General features: G+C 47.9%; 1 protein-coding gene across 1 annotated transcript in view; it reads left to right on the plus strand.

Moving 5' to 3' along the window:
* Positions 1–1,941: 1,941 nt before the first annotated feature.
* lsamp (limbic system associated membrane protein) overlaps positions 1,942–19,301 on the plus strand; it is a 598,465-nt gene continuing 581,105 nt past the window's right edge. Inside the window, exon 1 of the mRNA XM_080547401.1 lies at positions 1,942–2,081. Within this exon, the coding sequence (XP_080403527.1) occupies positions 2,018–2,081 (64 nt within the window). The 5' untranslated portion in view covers positions 1,942–2,017. The remainder of the gene's footprint in view (positions 2,082–19,301) is intronic.

Raw genomic sequence — 19,301 nt, forward strand, 5'->3', positions numbered from 1 at the left:
GTTATACTGTATATCAGCACTTATGGAATGCCTCTTGTCCAATCAAATTACTTGGTCGGAACTAACTGTTGTATAACAAGTCTTAAGTTTTGATCGGGTGGGCAACCAAGACGCACGTCCGGTTCCCCCTACCCGTAGCTACCGCGGTGGGGGGCCAAGACGCACGTTTGGTTGTCTGAACCCACCCCTACCCGTAGCTACCGCGGGGGGGGGGGGGGGGGCAAGATGCACATCTTGATGGTCTGAGTCCACCCCCGCCCACCGCCCACAGCCACTGCCGGCCTTGCCGTAGCTGTATCATCTGCTTACATCACAATCAAATCCAGTAAGAGAAGGCATGAAGAGGATACACAACAATGCTTGATCACCATACACAGACAGCCAGACAGACAGACAGACAGACAGACAGGGGCTACAGCGGCGGAAGCACTCGCTGGATTTGTCTGGATTAGCCTTGCTGTCAGTCGAGGACATGTTACCTTGTAGATGAGAGCACTGTGTTTGGCTGGAAGCAGAGAGAGAGAGAGAGAGAGAGAGAGGGAGGATGAGAGAGAGAGAGAGGAATAGAGTACTTGCACATTGAAGTGGAACACACTCAGTCTGTCTTTCTTTCTTTCTTTCTTTTTTTTTTATCTCTCGATCTTGCTCCCTTTTCTTTTCCTTGCTTTTTCTCTTTATCTGCCTCTCTCTTGTCTGTCCTCTATTTCCCTTCCTTTCTCTCTTCATTTCTCTCTCCCCCTCCCACTCTCTACCCTCTTTCACTCTCCGGCATTCTCCTCTATCTCCCTCCATCTCTCTGTCTCCCCATTTGTATTTGCCTCTATCTCTGTCGCTCCCTCCCTCCCACTACCTCCCTTCCTTTCTCTTCATTTCTCTCTCCCCCTCCCTCTCTCTACCCTCTTTCACTCTCCACCATCCCCCCCCCGCGCCCTCCCTCCCTCCCTCCCTTCCTCCCTCCCTTACTGTCCCCTCCTCTCACAGTGTATGTTTTCCACGGTTGCCTGTACTTTGATTAGCCTCAAGTGTGTTAACCAAACCAACACTCCACCCTTACCTCGCACCTTGCCCAGGCTGAATGAAGCCGTCTCTCACTAAATGTCACTATTAGTATTCTAGAGATTCCTGTGTTGTCAACACCCCCCCCCCCCCCCCCCCACTCCTCCTCCTCTTGTCCTCTGCCAAACCGCGCCTCCACTGGGGACACTCACACCTCATGCAGCACAGAGGATCCTTGTCATTGGTTTACAGGGGGTAGCCAAAGGTCTGCCCTGCTGGAGGGAAGCTGTGTTGTGTTGCTGTTTTATGATTGAGGTGGTGGGAAATGTTGCTGAGGGAGAGTTATCTTCTTCAAGTCAACATCTGACGTACTGTAAACTGTGGGATATGAGTTTGTATTTCTGTTCTATCATGTTGTGTTTGCCATTCTTTTTATCATGGGGGGGGTGATTGTGTGTGTGTGTGTGTGTGTGTGTGTGTGTGTGTGTGTGTGTGTTTGCGCCCGTGCGTGTGTTTGCGTGCGTGCGTGCGTGGGTGTCTTTGTGCATGCTCATGTTTACAGACAGTCCAACAGTCCGTTGAAACACCGACATTGCAACATTGCAGACTATTGCAGCATAGTAGATGCACATGCACACAGTTGGGGACAACACCGCGAATGCATCCGTATATCCACAACCCCAAACGAGGGGGGCTCCAACCCCAAACGAGGGGGGCTCCAACCTATGTTTTGATTTCTGATGAACCGCTAGATGGCGCTGACTAACAGCAGCCGGACGCACCGGCCAACTCGTGATTGCAAAAAATACGGCTGCGTTTAGCACTCCGGGACCTGAGCTGTGTGTGTGTAGTGTTGGTCGCAGCATCAGAGCAGAAGCTGGGAGCTATACGCCCTCTGTGCCTCGTCTGTCTCCATCATAAAACGACACTTTCCAGTTTCGAGAAATTATTGCAAGACCACCTGCGCTCTCTGAAGACGTTGAGGAGAGGTGGTTTGGACCTGACCTGACTGGACAACATCATGAATTGCTACTTAATACACACCATTTGGATCCCGGGATTCATTTTCCTCTTCGGATTTCCAGGTAAGGGAAACATGTCGTAGTTTTTTCCTAAACTATTTTTTATTATTATTATTATTATTATAATGATGTTGCGCTGTTCACATCCCTGTGAGGTTGTGAGTTGGAGTCTTTAGGTAACAGCTGATTCTGGCGCCGCTGATTCTAGGTTTTTTATACCCCTGGGGTATCCTCTAGTCTACGACTTAACATTTGATATCGGGTATTTAGTTCGAAGTGAATCCTCTCCAATATGTAGCCCCCCAAGACACTTCGGGAGTAAACGTACACATAGAGAGAAGTTGATGCGCATTCCTAGACGGGGGGCTATAATATTGAAAAGCACTTGAGCGTCAATACCATTTAAGTACGGGGGCGGAGGGGGGATTGGGGGGGAGGGGGGTGAAGAGACTCGGTGAGAGAGAGTTCATACGAGGAAATTGCTCAAACCACCAGTTTATTAAATTATTTCTGAAAAGAAAAGTGACTTGTCTGTGTCTTTCGATGCCCCCCCCTGCCGAGCGAGTGATCTAGCTCCATGTTTCTGCTGTGGCTGTCAGAAAGACCCCTGTCCCTAGAGCACTGGCGGACTCATGGGGGGGGCAGGGGTGCCCCCACGGTTGAAAAATGTCTCTCTTAATTAAGTGCCCTTTTGAGTGGCAAAAAAGCCCTTTTGAGTGGCGAAAATGAGAGGACGTACCCTATTGGTGCCCCTCATCGTCTAAACTTGACCATGTGCCCCCACAGTTGAAAAAACGTGCCTAAAGTGCCCTTTTGACTGGCAAAATTAGAGGATGTGCCCTATTGGCTGCCCTTCCAATGGGCTAAACTTGTGTGCACTGATGGGGGTCCCATGTTTTCGCCCCTGCCCTTCAAACACCCTGAGTCCGCCACTGCCCTAGAGTGTGTTCAGTGTTTTAGAGTATTTTAGAGTGGTTCTTTGAGGCTATTGGGTCCTGGTCTAGATTGTGAGAGGGATAGTACTGTTAAGTATTCCATGTCTCCTTCATCTGTCTGTGAGCGATCCCTATTATCTCCAACAGCTGGGTCGGATTAGACACAGGCCTAGGTACTGGGCAGACATGGAGTGGAGAGATATCAAACCCCCAGCCAAAGACCTTGAGAAGTTCTCTCTAAACAGTTCTGTTCTCTAAATAGTTTTTTTTCCCGTTTTGTTTCTTAAATTAAGACCGTAGGCCGAATCAGTTTCCTAGCTTGGAACGCACAGGGGATAAGTGGAATTTGCATCAAAAGGTTTTTATTTTTTATTTGAATTACTGGAGATGTGGTACTGTGCGTTGATGAATTAATTTGCTCTGAAGGAAACTTCAACGAAGACTTCATGGTGACGTGTGCGTGTGCGTGTGTGTGTGCGCGTGTGTGTGTGTGTGTGTGAGAGAGAGCGCGCGTGCGTACGTGTGTGCGCGTCGACTTTCCCTGGAATTATGTAAATGAGTGCAGTGGGGACCTGCCTAACGATATTCAAATCGTAAATTGTCAGATTCTGAAAGGACTTGTGTGCAGTAGTGGTGTGCTGTCAAAACCACCGCAGTTGCCCTCGATAAACACTCAATGGGACACAATTAAATGATTGCTTTGATTGGAAATTGTCTCATGCAGGGTCAGTGTTTGGGGATCCTGCTCACCTGTGAAGGAACCAATACTCCCCATAAATGCAACGCATGCGGTTTCATCAGGCATGACAGACATCCAGCACCTTATTATGACAGCATGGCCGTGAAGGCTGGTGAAGGTAGAAATCAGAGGACAGGGTCATTGTAATATCGTAATCATTTAATAATAAATAATTGACCATTTAGCAGGCGCTTTTAATCCAAAGCGATTTACAATTAGAGACTGCAGCCAGCGTCTAATGGTCGGCAACTCGCAGCGGTTCGTATCACGGCTGACCATGTGTCGACGTGCCCCTGAGCAAGGGCACTGAACCCCTAATTGCCCCAGGGTCACCGTCTATGGCTTCCAACAATTGACTGACACATTGATTCCATGGCAATAAAACAATGAATTAATAATTATTCTAAGAGTTAATAGTGTATTGACCAGAATAAACCAGCTACAGCAAAGGAGGCTGGTGGAGGTATATCTAGGAGGACAAAAATGGATGGGCTCATTGTAATACATGGAATGAAATGAGGAATGATATTTAGTTTGATACCAAAACACACATCCTATTTACATATACGAGTTCATCCGCACATATCTGCTTACATAGCGTTCTTATCGGTATACGGAGGGTTGAGGTCACCGTCCCCGATGATGCAAAAAGCCCCCTGGCTGTGAACGTTCTGGTCAGGGGTCTTCCAAGGACAAGAGACCAACTGCCAACACTGAACACGTCCAAACCAGCTGCTGTTGTGTCACATCTAACCCCCTACAGTCAGTCCCCCACGCTGTCCAACAGGGGAGGCTGGCGGAGGTAGAAATCAGAGGACGGGGCTCGTTGTAATGCATGGAATGGAATGAGGAATGGTGTCAAGTATCAGAATCTGTCTGGAATCGAGATATGTTACATTAGGGAGGGGGTGGTGTGGGGGTGGTGTGGGGGTGGGGGGGGGGTTGATTTCTACCGGATACCTTCAAAGTGAAATAATTTATCACACATATTTGCAAACGTCTACCCTCCGGCGTTCTGTGGCTTTCCTAAAAATCAATTCAAGTTGTTGAGTAACTTGTTTTTTTAATGTTTGTATTCGACCTCATTTTTGGAGAGCCATACATACATAGAGGGGGGGTAGACTTTATCACTACGTATTGTATAAAGAGTACACACACATAGTGGAGGACAGGCTCACGCACATGTTTAATGCCATTCCTAATTCCATTTCCATTCCATTTGCAAATAGATGTTCTGTCAGACAGCAGAACTCACCAGTTGAATCCGACCGTTTTTTAAATTTCTTTACCTCATTAATTTAGAGTTTCTGAAGGAACAGCCGTAACAGGACATTAAGTGCCTGACTCATTTGGTACACCTCCCTAACAGGGATAGTCTTGATAGCGGTGCTCATTAAAAAAACCTCTGGGAGGGAAAAACAACAAGCGACTTGCTAAACTAAACACATCTCAGTCGACTGAGAACAACACGTCCGAACGCTGGACAAATTGTTTAAACGGGGTAGTCTGTGTGTGTGTGTGTGCGCGTGTGCGCGTGTTTGTGTGTGTGGCATGCGTTTGTGCATTCGTGCATGTGTCCCGTGCATCCATTATAAGGTCCGTACATCTTGCAGCTCCACATTGGTGGTGGGGATGACGTCATACCTCTGGGTTGGTCATGTGACGTGGCGGGTCCAGGTTCTGTGAGCAGAGGCCTCGCCCGGGCCGGGCTGACCCCACTGGCCCACTTTTCCTCCTCATCTAACTTTAAATTGCCCTGGTGATTATATTAACATAATGCTCATTTGCTAAATGAATTGGGTTAGACAGGACGAGATGGTCTTATTAATTGTCCGCTGTTAATTTCTCTGTGGAGACGGAGAGACTCTGCTGAGTGCAGCCGGCACGGTGGAATTAATCACAATCACAGGTGGCTCAAAGTCAGGCGGATGGAATATAATAGGATGGAGTAGAGTATTCTATTCTACTCTATTCTGCCCTACTCTACTCTACTCTATTCTGCCCTACTCTACTCTACTCTACTCTACTCCACTCTACTCTACTCTACTCTACTCTACTCTACTCTACTCTACTCTACTCTACTCTACTCTACTCTACTCTACTCTACTCTACTCTACACTACTCTACTCTATTCTGCCCTACTCTACTCTACTCTACCCTACACTACTCTACTCCATTCTACCCTACTCTACTCTACTCTACTCCACTCTACTCTACTCTACTCTACTCTACTCTACTCTACTCTACTCTGCCCTACTCTACTCTACTCTACCCAACTCTACTCCACCCTACCCTACTTTACCCTACTCTACACTACTCTACTCTACTCTACTCTACTCTACTCTACTCTACCCTACTCGACTCGACTCGACTCTATTTTATTCTACTCTACTCTACTCTACTCTACTCTACTCTTTTCTACTCTACTCAACTCAACTCTACTCTACCCTAGTAGAGTAGAATATGATAGAATATAGAGCAGAGTCGAATAAAATAGATTAGAATAGAATAAAATGGAATTGGATGGGATGGACTGAGTGGCCTATGGGATGGCCTGTGTGGCCTATGGGATGGACTGTGTGGTCTATGGGATGGACTGTGGTCTATGGGATGGACTGTGTGGTCTATGGGATGGACTGTGTGGTCTATGGGATGGACTGTGGTCTATGGGATGGACTGTGTGGTCTATGGGATGGACTGTGTGGTCTATGGGATGGACTGTGTGGTCTATGGGATGGACTGTGTGACCTATGGGATGGACTGTGTGGTCTATGGGATGGCCTGTGTGGTCTATGGGATGGACTGTGTGGTCTATGGGATGGACTGTGTGGTCTATGGGATGGACTGTGTGGTCTATGGGATGGACTGTGTGGTCTATGGGATGGACTGTGTGGTCTATGGGATGGACTGTGACTGTGTGGTCTATGGGATGGACTGTGTGGCCTATGGGATGGACTGTGTGGCCTATGGGAATGGACTGTGTGGTCTATGGGATGGACTGAGTGGTCTATGGGATGGACTGTGTGGTCTATGGGATGGACTGTGTGGCCTATGGGATGGACTGTGTGGTCTATGGGATGGACTGTGGTCTATGGGATGGACTGTGTGGTCTATGGGATGGACTGTGTGGTCTATGGGATGGACTGTGTGGTCTATGGGATGGCCTGTGTGGTCTATGGGATGATGAAAACAACATTGTTTTGGCCCTTGGCCCTGTGGTCTGTTTCCCCCTGACTTGGCTTAACAACATCGTGATGGTGAGTATTGAGTGGTACCTCAGGGCTCAGGAGTTGTTTAAGGTGCTATGACGAGGTTAATCTTTGTGAAGGGAAAAATGTACTTTCAGTCAATTATCCAGAGATAGCAAATAAGCCCAAATGGAATTGGATAGCGGGGTGGATAGAAATTCAATCGATTTCTCAGTCTTTTTTTCTTTTTCTCCCCGGTAAAACAAATAATCGCCTCTCGTGTCTCGATCCAGGGGACCCGAGGGACAAACACAGCGGTGAAAATTATGCTTATTCAAAGGGACAAAAGTGCCATCCAATCTGACACCAGAGAACGCCCTCTTGAAACACGCCCAGTCAGAGGACTCGAGGTTCCAGGCGTCTCTTCCTATCGGCCTTATTGTTAAAAAAAGTAAGTAGCCATGACAACCGATGGTTCTCGAGCCTAACGGCCCTCAGGGGACAGGTAGGAGCCTATCTCCTGGTTCTGTAGTATGAGGCGGCGTGATGTACAAGTGGGGCGGCTGTGGCGCAGGAGGTACAGCTGCCGTCTAACGATCGCAAGGTTGGCAGATCAGCGGTTCGAGCCCCGGCTGGCCACATGTCGAAGTGTCCTTGGGCAAGACACGGAACCCCAAATTGCTCCCAGTGAGCGTGGCCGGCCGGCGCCTTGCATGGTAGCTTGCCGCCATTGGTGTGTGAATGGGTGTGAATGGGTGAATGAGAGGCCGTTGTATGTAAAGCGCTTTGGATAAAGGCGCTATATAAGTGCATTCCATTTACATGACGCTGGTACATGTATGTCCCAGGGTCTTAGGGATGGCCTTAGGGACAGAACTTGGCCAGAGAAGAAAGGGGCATATTGTTGCGTATTACCCATAATTCCCCAGAAAGAAAAAAAAAGCTCCCTCTGAGTGTCAGGCATGATCGACTCGACATTCAGACAACATAAGTGGAGACAAGGCGTCAGTTAAAGACGGCACATAATGAATTTAATCCAGTCGGGTTTGTATTGATGCTCAGTCTCACCAGGCCCTCCCCCCCATCCCCCCATGGCAGACAATGTGTATCTGTCTCTTTGGGGGGTCTTTCCTCTCCAACTTAGTGCAGAGTCTTCAGACCCTGGTGAAACAGACCTGGCAGCATGGCCTCTAGTGTGTGTTTGCTGGATCTCCTGAATTCTAAACTGTTGTTGTGGTTGGAGCCTGAGTGTGTGTGTGTGTGTGTGTGTGTGTGTATGTGTGTGTGTGTGTCTCTGTGTGTGTCTCTGTGTGTGTCTCTCTGTGTGTGTCTGTGTCTGTGTCTGTGTCTGTGTCTGTGTCTGTGTCTGTGTCTGTGTGTCTGTGTGTCTGTGTGTCTGTGTGCGTAAGGACATTGCGGGTTCTTGCGGAGTCTGATGTGGTGACGTTTTTAAAAAAGATCTCCCTTCTGTCTCACGGTATATAACGCTATATTATATACTTATAATATCGATCTATAATACTATCTATCGGTGAATCCCTATCAGGAAGGCTGGTGGAGGTAGAGGACGGGCTCATTGTAAAGCATGGAACCGAATGAGGGACGGTATCAGAAAACATCCCTCATTCTATTCCATGCATTTCCAATGAGCCCGTCCTCCGATTTCTGCCTCCCCCTGATCTCCCCATAGTCCATCTTGGCCAGGTCGTCATGAAGAGAATGTGTTCTAGAACCTTCCTGGTTATATAGGTGGTTAACACTAGAACCGACACGGTGGGATCTTTGCACTCGATCAAATTTCAGGACCCTCCTCCTTTCATGACTTTTCCTAGATATGTGCGTTCTACCACACAGTATCCTTACATTTTCAAAATCACATCAGGATAAGCTAGTATGAAGCTATTTTGCAGTTTTTCTGTGTAGGAAGCAGGCTAATTTACAAGCAGCCAACTAGTGGTCGTTGTGTGTAAATAGCAGATTCCCATTCTAAAGAGGCGGCTCTTTTAGTAGGTTAGTGTTAAAGAGTTAGTGAGTGGAACTGAATGAGGTAGGTAGAGTGTCTTTACAGTGTGGCTGTATAGCTGAGATACAGGGTTTGTCAGGGTTGAGGGGGGGCGGGTATTATTATCAAGAGAGTGCCTGGATATGATGGGGGGATTTGCTGGGGGACCTTGGGGTGTTTTGGTGGTTTGGTGGTTAGTGTCATTTATACAGGCTTAGTGTAACTACTGAAACCTGAAGGGAAGGATGAGAGAGGGATGGAGGGAAGGGGGAGAGGGGGAGAGGGGGAGGGAGGGAAGGGGGAGGGGGGGAGAGGGGGAGAGGGGGAGGGAGGGAGGGAGGGAGGGAAGGAGGAGGGGGGGAGGGAGGGAAGGGGGAGAGAGGGAGGGAGGACAGGAGGAGAGAGTGATGGAGGGAAGGGGGAGAGAGGGAAGGGGGAGAGGGGGAGAGAGAGATGGAGGGAAGGGGGAGAGAGGGAGGGAGGGGAGGGGGAAGGAGGGACGGAGGGAAGGGGGAGAGACGGAGAGAGGGAAGGATGCAGACGGGGGGAAAGGAGGGTGGGAGGTGGGTAACAGAGACTCCAACTAAAACACAGCAGAGCGGAACAGCACAATGCACCTCTCTCCTCCCCCAGGGCAGAACGCCCCCCCCCCCCCCCCCCCCCATCCCCTCGTTCTCCTGCTCCAGGCCTCGTTAATGTCTGCAACGCTTCGCTTCCCTTAGCCCCTTCCCAGGAAAATTACAATTAGCTAAGCGTCGCTGTACAAGGCTTCTGTGGCTGGATCCCCCGGGCAGACAGGGGGGTGATACGCGGATCACACACTACCTAAAAACCTGGCTCTAGATGGGGGTGTGACACACAGCTTGCGACCACCCTCCTACACACACACACACACACACACACACCTGTATTATAGTGATCACAACATACAGTAGCTATGGTTTCTGTGTGTGGTTGTGTGTGGTTGTGTGTGTGTGTGTGTGTGTGTGTGTGTGTGTGTGTAAGGACACTACCTAAACCTGGCTCTTGATGGTGGTGTGACACACAGCTTACGACCCCCCTCCCCCCCCTCCCCCCCCCACACCCCCCCCCCCCCCCCACACACACACACACACACACCTATATCATAGTTATCACAACATACCGTAGCTATGGTTTCGGTTTAGTGGTGAGGTGGTCGTGTGTGATCTGGAGTCACCTTCCCTTTTTCAGACTGCATTCTGTTAGTCTAGTGCCAATGACAATAAAGTTGAATCTAGTCTCATACAATCTAATATCGGACCTGAAGACCTCCCGAGGGAGCTTAATGGCCAGTCTTTAGCTCAGTAGGCTAGCGCAGACCTTGCTAGGTAGCTAATGCGGGGGGGGGGGCGTGTTTGATGCCATCCCTGATTCCATTCCGTACATTATGATGAGCCCGTCCTCCGATTTCTACCTCTATCAGCCTCCACGGGTGTGCAGTAGTGTGCAGTAGTGTCCCCACTCCTAGCAGTGTCGGGATAGGAATAACAGCAATGTGTCTTACAGGTCGAACAGGCTACTTACTGTACCGCACACTTCAAGCTGCCTCAGGATACTGTGATATAACAGATGGTTTGGGGGTTCACCAGGACCATTGGTCGATATCTCGGCCTATAAGCTTCAAGCTATACTGTACTTCAAGCTCTGCCTTCGCTGAGTTCTCTGGGAGAGAGAAGTTTCTTTTATAGTGTTTGACGTACACTTCCTGGTTCTGTAGTCTCTGGGTTTTCAAGCTCTTCTGGTTTCATCTCAGCTTTTGCAGACAGACAGACAGACGCGATCTCTCTAGTGTTAGCCCTCCCTGTTGCAGGAGAGTGATCTTTTTTTCCTTTCTATTTTTTTCCAGGGACAAGTGGTGATTATTCAAAACTGAATTGATTTTGGCACTCTTAAACGATTTTGCCTGCATTTGGGGGGTGTGGTGAACCCTGCCGGAAGGCAATTTGTCTCCCGTTCCCTTTTGATATCCATCGGCATCCTTCTCGTTGGATTCTTTTCCCCTCAAACTGTTTCCCACAAAGCCAATGCAATTAGGGTCTGTTTCTCTTCTGATGGGACGGATGCGTCCTCAAACAGTTGCTTGTTACAGGCCGATAGACCCCCACCGCTGACAGTGTTAATGTGTTGTGACCAACTTAGGGACTTGTTGGTATTTAAACCCGAAAGCTTTTTCCGCAAGTGATGTTGCTTTCCTGCAGGTCCTGTATGTGACAGTTTGACGTGCTTGTTTGTTTGCAACCAGCCCGTGGTGTGTTTTTTTTGTCGTGCTGCTCTTCAGGGCCTCTGCGTCTCTTCCTCTCTAGAGATCTCAGATTTAATTAGGGGGAAATTACATTTTTGTGTCGTTTTAATTTGTATCTTTTTTTTTTTTTTTGCCTTTTGAGTTCAGTGTACCACAAAAAAAAATGTGTCGTAAAAAGTAATCTTGTTACCGCTCCCGTAATGAATCGCTAAATCCCAAAGCTCTAATGGAATTAGACGACTAGTGTGTTGGGGAATGTGGGACATTGGCTTTCTATAGGTAATATGTCTGCTATGGTTAGCTGATCCCCATTAGAATGACTGAGACACCTGGTATGTACTGTAATAATAATAATAATAATAATAATAATAATAATAACTTTTATTTGTATAGCGCTTTTCCTGCAAACGTTGCAGCTCAAAGTGCTCCAATCATTATATAATCATAATTTAATGATTTAGTCATTTTGCTTGGAGCAATTGTCAGGTCTAGTCTTAGGGTTGTTCTTACCATCTGTACATGAATATAGTTAGTTAAAGTATTATATATTATAATTATAGTTAATTAATGTTATGTACAGTCACTAGAAATGTTCATTCTTGTGACCTTTTACAGTACGGTATTCTGATTTCTATTATTGATAGAAAAATCAGATGTGTATGTGCTCAACTTTCAAAACTCTTAACATACATTTTGTGTGCACTACCTTTTCATTGATTAATCATTAACACAGAGATACAAAGATCATAATAGATTCACCAGTTTGTTGTTTTAACAAACAGTACATCCAATAGCAAAAATAAACTAAACACGATAGCTTTCATTCTTCCAAAACGATATTTTCGAGTGCTGAATAGTGTTACGCTAATGTAATGAAGTTATTTGTCATAGTAATTAATCTTGCGGTGGTCCTGCGATGAGGTCAGCTAATTGAGTGGAGATAAATCATCAGCGATAAGGAAGTGAACAGACTAGCCGTTTAGGTGGGAGTGTGAGGCCAGGGGAGGCTGGGTGTGAGGCCAGGGGAGGCTGGGTGTGAGGCCAGGGGAGGCTGGCGGAGGTGGGAGTGTGAGGCCAGGGGAGGCTGGGTGTGAGGCCAGGGGAGGCTGGGTGTGAGGCCAGGGGAAGCTGGGTGTGAGGCCAGGGGAGGCTGGGTGTGAGGCCAGGGGAGGCTGGGTGTGAGGCCAGGGGAGGCTGGCGGAGGTGGGAGTGTGAGGCCAGGGGAGGTGAGGCCAGGGGAGGCTGGCGGAGGTAGAAATCTCCTCCAGCTTCCCATGTCTACCTCCCCCAGCCTCCCATGTCTACCTCCCCCAGCCTCCCATGTCTACCTCCCGCAGCCTCACATGTCCTCCCATGTCTACCTCCACCAGCCTCCCCTGTCCTCCCATGTCTACCTCCACCAGCCTCCCCTGTCCTCACATGTCTACCTCCCCCAGCCTCCCCCAGCCTCCCATGTCTACCTCCCCCAGCCTCTCCTGAGAGTGACATGTTCCACAAACAAATGGGGGAAGATTAGATTATTTCACTCCTGCCCCGAAAATGCAATATCCAGAATGAATGACTGCAGATATGTAGTCGCCCAGGAAGTATTTCAAGCAGTATTTTCTTCTCCTTTTTTTCCTGGTTGGAGACCTGTGCAATAAGAGGTGATATTCATCCAGATGATCCTGACAAATCATACATCCTGAAGCAGCTTTGGGGGGGACATCATCTGCATAGCAACTAAACCGGCTTGATGTATGGCACCTACATCCATAGAATAACCATGGTAACATAGATATCAGTCTCTATCGGGGCCGCAATCGTTCACTTTGATGAACTGCTATTTTCCTCTCCAATCGGAGTCAGTATACAGGCTTTTTGTGGATCCCAGGAGCTGCGTTGGTGCTTTGGTGTGCTGCGTTGGTAGTCTTAATGTTCTGGAAGTTTCCGGTGTGTGCGTCAGGCAGTGCATTGGAGGCCTAACGGTCTTAATTTCTTCATTATGACAGCGACTCATAACACAGCAGAGTTTTATTATACTTTGTAGGCATGACTGATTAGGGCTGCGCTCTGTCTGCGTCTCCTGAGTGTGTGTGTGTGTGTGTGTGTGTGTGTGTGTGTGTGTGTCTCTGTGTGTGTGAGAGAGAGAGTGTGTGGGAGAGAGTGTGCGAGCTGGTGGCTGTGGGAACACTAGAGGAATCCTTAATTGGTTTGTGAGGGAATTCTGAGGGGATCTTGTTGGAAGACCTCGTGCCAAGCATCCTTTCACATCGGAGACAAAATAAGACGGAAAGGAGGAGTTTGGCGGGCGGGCGGGTGGGGGGGGGGACAGGGGGGCAGAGACTTGACAGGGGGGGGGCAGGGACTTGATAAGTAAAGGAACCACATAGAAAAGGAAGAGGAAGATGTAGCCCAATTTTTGTCCTGTCTTCCGTGATCACAGGCATCTAAATGAGGCTCCCGAGCAGGTCCAGGACCAGCTGGTCTGGGACGCGTCCGCTGGCCCCTCTTCACTCTCTGTGTGCTCGCCACGGTTACGCAGCAGAGCCTCGTTGAGCGATGTGAGCGATCGACTCCACGCCCTGGCGCTATGCCCTCAGAATATACACGGGAGGGAAAATGGGACACCCTCCGAAATAGGTTGATCTTGTATTTCTTTTGGTTTTCACATCATAGGATAACAAACGCAAGAAAGGGAGCCAGGCTTGGACTTATCGGACGGTTGCCTTTTACAAGAGCACAAGCTCACAAATATACATGTGTAGTGTATTCAGGACCAGTCAAATGTTTGGACACACTTTCCCATTCAATTGAATAGGGAAAGTGTGTCCAAACCTTTGATGGGTGCTATACTCCAGAGTGACTGGCAACTCAGATTTAGTGCTGGCAGCGCTGTCTTTGAAGCAGAGTTGAAAAGGAAGGCGTTAAGGAATGAAATGGACATGAGGGTGAATTAGTAATAATAATAATAATAATAATAATAATAATAATACATAATTTACTCCCCCAAAAAATCATAAATTATGATGCTTCATTTTGTAGCCGAAGTATTGTTTGCGAGGTAAATAAAACCTAAAAACACTTAATAAAACATAAAACACTTGGCACTCTAGGTGGAAATGATTTGGCAGTTGGTGAGTTTGACAGGAATGACATGGCCGTGAGGATGGAGAATGTGGAGTGTACCGATGGCTACTTCACAATGCTAAAGCTGTGTTGTGAAATAGTTTTGTTGTGTTGTGTTTTCGTTTTGTTTAGTTCTTTTTCACCAGGGAAGCAGATTAAAACGTTTTCTCCTCCGATGATGCTTTTACCCATAAGCCTTTGTGCTTCGGTCTGAGATAAAGGCATTAAGGTGCTCTTGTGGTCAATCATTTCAACACCACCAGCCGTGTGTATAAGGAAAACACTGAACAACCAAGGCTTTTAGCTACAAGGGCATGTTTATATAACACAAAATACATTTTTTAAAAATATTTGTAATACTTTTAGCACAAAATAGCCAGCAGAGATGATAAAGGAGACATTATAAAGGACTGAGAGGTTTAATTGAGCTCGTGACCTCCCTCACGTTGAAACTCTTTCCTGAGTTGAGTGGTTGACTTGGTATATTACACTCCCATGTCTGGTGCTGCTGGGTTGTATGTTCTACCTCTATCAGCCTCCACGGGTGTGCAGTAGTGAGCAGTAGTGAGCAGTGTCGGGATAGGAATAACAGCAATGTGTCTTACAGGCTACTTACTGTACATACACTTCAAGCTGCCTCAGGATACTGTGATATAACAGATGTTTTGGGGTTCACCAGGACCATTGGTCGATATCTCGGCCTATAGGCATCAAGCTATACTGTACTTCAAGCTCTGCCTTAAAATGAAACTTTTCTCAAGTCACGGCTTGCATTCGCAGAAATCATTCATGTTCTGCAGTGAGTCTGCCGTGGGCTTGATTTTCATTTGAACGTTTAATAATTCACGTAGATATGTCTGTAAAAATGTCTATAGCTAGTTCTTTGAGTGACACTGATAAACCCCAGTGCTTTGGAATGCTAATCAACACCAGAATCATGAGCTAATGTGACTTCATCATGTGACAGAATCATGAGCTAATGTGACTTCATCATGTGACAGAATCATGAGCTAATGTGACTTCATCATGTGACTTCATCATGTGACTTCATCATGTGACTTCATCATGTGACGTCATCATGCGACGGCATCATGCGACGGCATCATGCGACGTCATCATGCGACGTCATCATGCGACGTCATCATGCGACGTCATCATGCGACGTCATCATGCGACGTCATCACGTGACGTCATCACGTGACGTCATCACGTGACGTCATCACGTGACGTCATCATGGGGTTTTAATTAGGATTTTGTCCCTTTTTAACAGCCCCAAATTAGCCTTCTGTTTCTCTGGCAGCATTCGTTCCACTGTGGAGTTTGGAAACGAGCCATTAGAGGCTGAAACCATGCTGTAGCCATTAGAGGCTGAAACCATGCTGTAGCCATTAGAGGCTGAAACCATGCTGTAGCCATTAGAGGCTATGAAACCATGCTGTAGCCATTAGAGGCTGAAACCATGCTGTAGCCATTAGAGGCTGAAACCATGCTGTAGCCATTAGAGGCTGAAACCATGCTGTAGCCATTAGAGGCTGAAACCATGCTGTAGCCATTAGAGGCTGAAACCATGCTGTAGCCATTAGAGGCTGAAACCATGCTGTAGCCATTAGAGGCTGTGAAAACACTACAACTTGCCTTCAAGCTGCGATTACAGTCACTAGTCAATCAGCTGGAACAAGAGAACAGCATTAGTCACCCCCATCTGCCATTCAGTCGTTTTTTGGGACATGATTCAAACACACCATAATGTATCGGATGACATCATTTGAGTCATCATTTGAGTTAGTGAATGCCTGCCAATCCTGTGTATCTCGCGTGTATCAAATATCCTGGATAACTCTCTGGGCAGATTTCACAGACGAGGCTTAAGCCTAATCCTAAACTGAAAATCATCTTCAATGGTCTACAGTGCACACATATGCCCATGTCGGCATGGGTTCGAATCCGGCCCATGCCCTGCTGACATGCCCTCTCTCCCTTCTTCTCCTTACTTTCCTGTCTGTCTTCACTGTATCTGTCCCAAAAAAAAAGAAAGAAAGTGTGATTTAGTCCAGGACTAGCACCTCGACCTGGCTCTTATACAGCGTCACTATGGCCACCGGATCATCCTCTGCTTTCAATTGGCTCTTTCATTCTCACTCCTCTCCGTTTGAACTCAACCTCGTAGGTCTCGTTCTCAGTGAGCTCACTTCTACCACGCGGTACGGTGGAGGCTGGCGGAGGCTGGTGGAGGTAGAAATCGGAGGACGGACTCATTGTAAATGCATAGTATGGAACGAGGGAAGGTGTGTTTGATAGCGTTCTCCATTGCGTTCCATGCATCACAACCAGCCCGTCCTCTGATTTCTACCTCCACCAGCCTCCCTTGCACCTGTGAGGTAGAGTCATGGTTGAGTAAGACATAGAACAAGAGATTATGACGACAGGACTGACACAGCATGGAGATGGACTACATTTGAATCGTGACTGAGGTGCTGTGGTACACATAATTAACATTTATGTTTGGGGCATTTAGCAGACGCCTTATTCCAAAGCGACTTAGAGTCAATACATTTGACTAGGCAAGTGAATCATCAATCCACCAGAGGGAGCAGGAAGAGTAATCTAGCTCAGGCCAGTGTTCCATTGACAGTCGTCATGATAAACTAAGTTTTATTTGAGTTTTTATTTGAGTTTTGTTTTGTTTTAGTAGGCACTGGAGAAAGATAGATCGATCTTTATTTAGGCAGGACAGTGCACATTAATGAACAGTCACTTATACAAAGTATGGTGACAGTAAATATGCCGGATTTAGCTGTGAGCTAATTAGCAACCGTCGTCCTCCTGTAAGAAGAGTACTGCATGCATACGTGTGTTCAGTTCCCTCTCTCTCTTTCACATTAGCGACTGATGTCGCCGTGTGTGTTTTTGTAACGAGTGGTTTGGAGTGTCGTCTCCTGCCACGGAGGGGATGTGCCTCCAGCATCCAGCAGTCTTGGAGTAGGCATCTGTGATCAGCGGGGAGAGAGGTGTGTGTCCTGGCCGAGGTCCATCGCGTTGACAACGAGGGGCCCCCGCTGAGGGAGAGGCCAGGAACAGACACAGAAGAAGTGACATTCTTGGCGGGTAAAGAGGGGCACTCAGGTGGGGGGGGGGGGGGGGGGGTTGGGGGGGATGGGAGCACTTGCCAGACATCGAGGCATCGATCACGCTCACTCGTGCGCACACAACATGTGCACACAGGCAGTCACTCACACGCACGCACGCACACACACACACACACACACACACACACACACACACACACACAGTCTCACACACGCATGCACAAAATCAGACGCACAGGCACACAGACACACACACACAGTCTCACACACACACACACACATAGTCTCACACACACACACACACACACACGCATACCTAGTCTCACACAGTCACACACACAGTCACATACACAATCACGCACGCACGCACACACACACACCTAGTCTCACACACACACATATACAAGCACGCACGCGTATGAGACCCGCAGAAAAACAGAAGGCATCTCAATCTGCGGGATGGCACGGGTGTGTGTTTACTTTAACTGCGCAATGTCCTTGGCCTGCTCTGGTGGCATGCTGGTCCCCTGTAGTGCTGGCATTCCATTGTGCGAAAAAAGCAGAGCAGTGGCGACCCACAATCCCCTTCACCAGGAGACACACACACACACACACACACACACAGTCTAAAAGGCTGCTGGGCTCCGTCCTTGAACTGCAGCCATTACTTCAACTCCTCTTCTGGCTCCGTCCAGACCAGGGAGAGAGGGGCGGATGGGCGGAAGAAGGGTGGATGGCCGGATGGTGGGGCGGGGGGTACGGCCGTACGGGCGTATAGACACAGGCTTTATGTGTTATTTGTTTGTTTGTTTGTTGTTTTTTTGTTAACCAGAAAGCAGTAGGAGCTCCCGCTGTTAGTTCCTGAGTTAGAGTGGTGTTTTTTTGCAATGAGAGGGCTCACTCTACTGTGATGTGATCTTTATAGGTGAGGATTTATTGCTAATTACCAGCAGGGATATCAATCTTTGATGTGAATAGATAAATGTGTGTGTGTGTGTGTGTGTGTGTGTGTATGTGTGTGTGTGTGCGCGTGCGCCTGTGTGTGTGTGTGTGTGTGAGAGAGAGAGAGAGAGAGAGAGAGAGAGTGTGTGTGTGTGTGTGTGCCTGTATGTGCATGAGTAAGTTTGATCCACACGTGTGTCCACACACTGTAGGGAAAGTCGAGCCCACACACACAAATATACACATTACTGTGTGTATTCTGTTTCATAGGTTGCAGTCTGTATGTATGTATGACCAGGCCAGTCTGTATGTATGACCAGGCCAGTCTGTATGTATGTATGACCAGGCCAGTCTGTATGTATGACCAGGCCAGGCTGTATGTATGACCAGGCCAGTCTGTATGTATGTATGACCAGGCCAGGCTGTATGTATGACCAGGCCAGGCTGTATGTATGACCAGGCCAGTCTGTATGTATGTATGACCAGGCCAGGCTGTATGTATGACCAGGCCAGGCTGTATGTATGACCAGGCCAGTCTGTATGTATGTATGACCAGGCCAGGCTGTATGTATGACCAGGCCAGGCTGTATGTATGACCAGGCCAGGCTGTATCTATGACCAGGCCAGTCTGTATGTATGTATGACCAGGCCAGGCTCATGATTGAAGATCAAGTCAGACCAAGTTTGGCAACTGTTCCTGGAGACTAATCCCTTGCGTATGGCTACTGTGTCAGATGGCCTTTAGAGCAGCTGTGCCTTTTTTTACCTACTAAAAGAGCCACCTCTTTACAATGCTAAGCTGCTATTTACACACAACAACCACTAGTTGGCCGCTTGTAAATTAGCCTGCCTCCTACACAGAAAAACTGACTCGGGTCCCCTTTATGACGTCGAACCCAGTGTGCGCTCAGTCGCCGTCTGAGCTCTGCATCTACGAACGCAGCCACTTTTAGACTGACGTTCTGTCCCCCCCGCCCCCCCCCCTCCTCCCTCACCTGAAAAATGGGTATGCAGGGAAT

This window comes from Nansenia antarctica (genome assembly GCF_963989245.1).
Source record: "Nansenia antarctica genome assembly, chromosome: 17".
Classification (NCBI taxonomy): Eukaryota; Metazoa; Chordata; class Actinopteri; order Argentiniformes; family Microstomatidae; genus Nansenia; species Nansenia antarctica.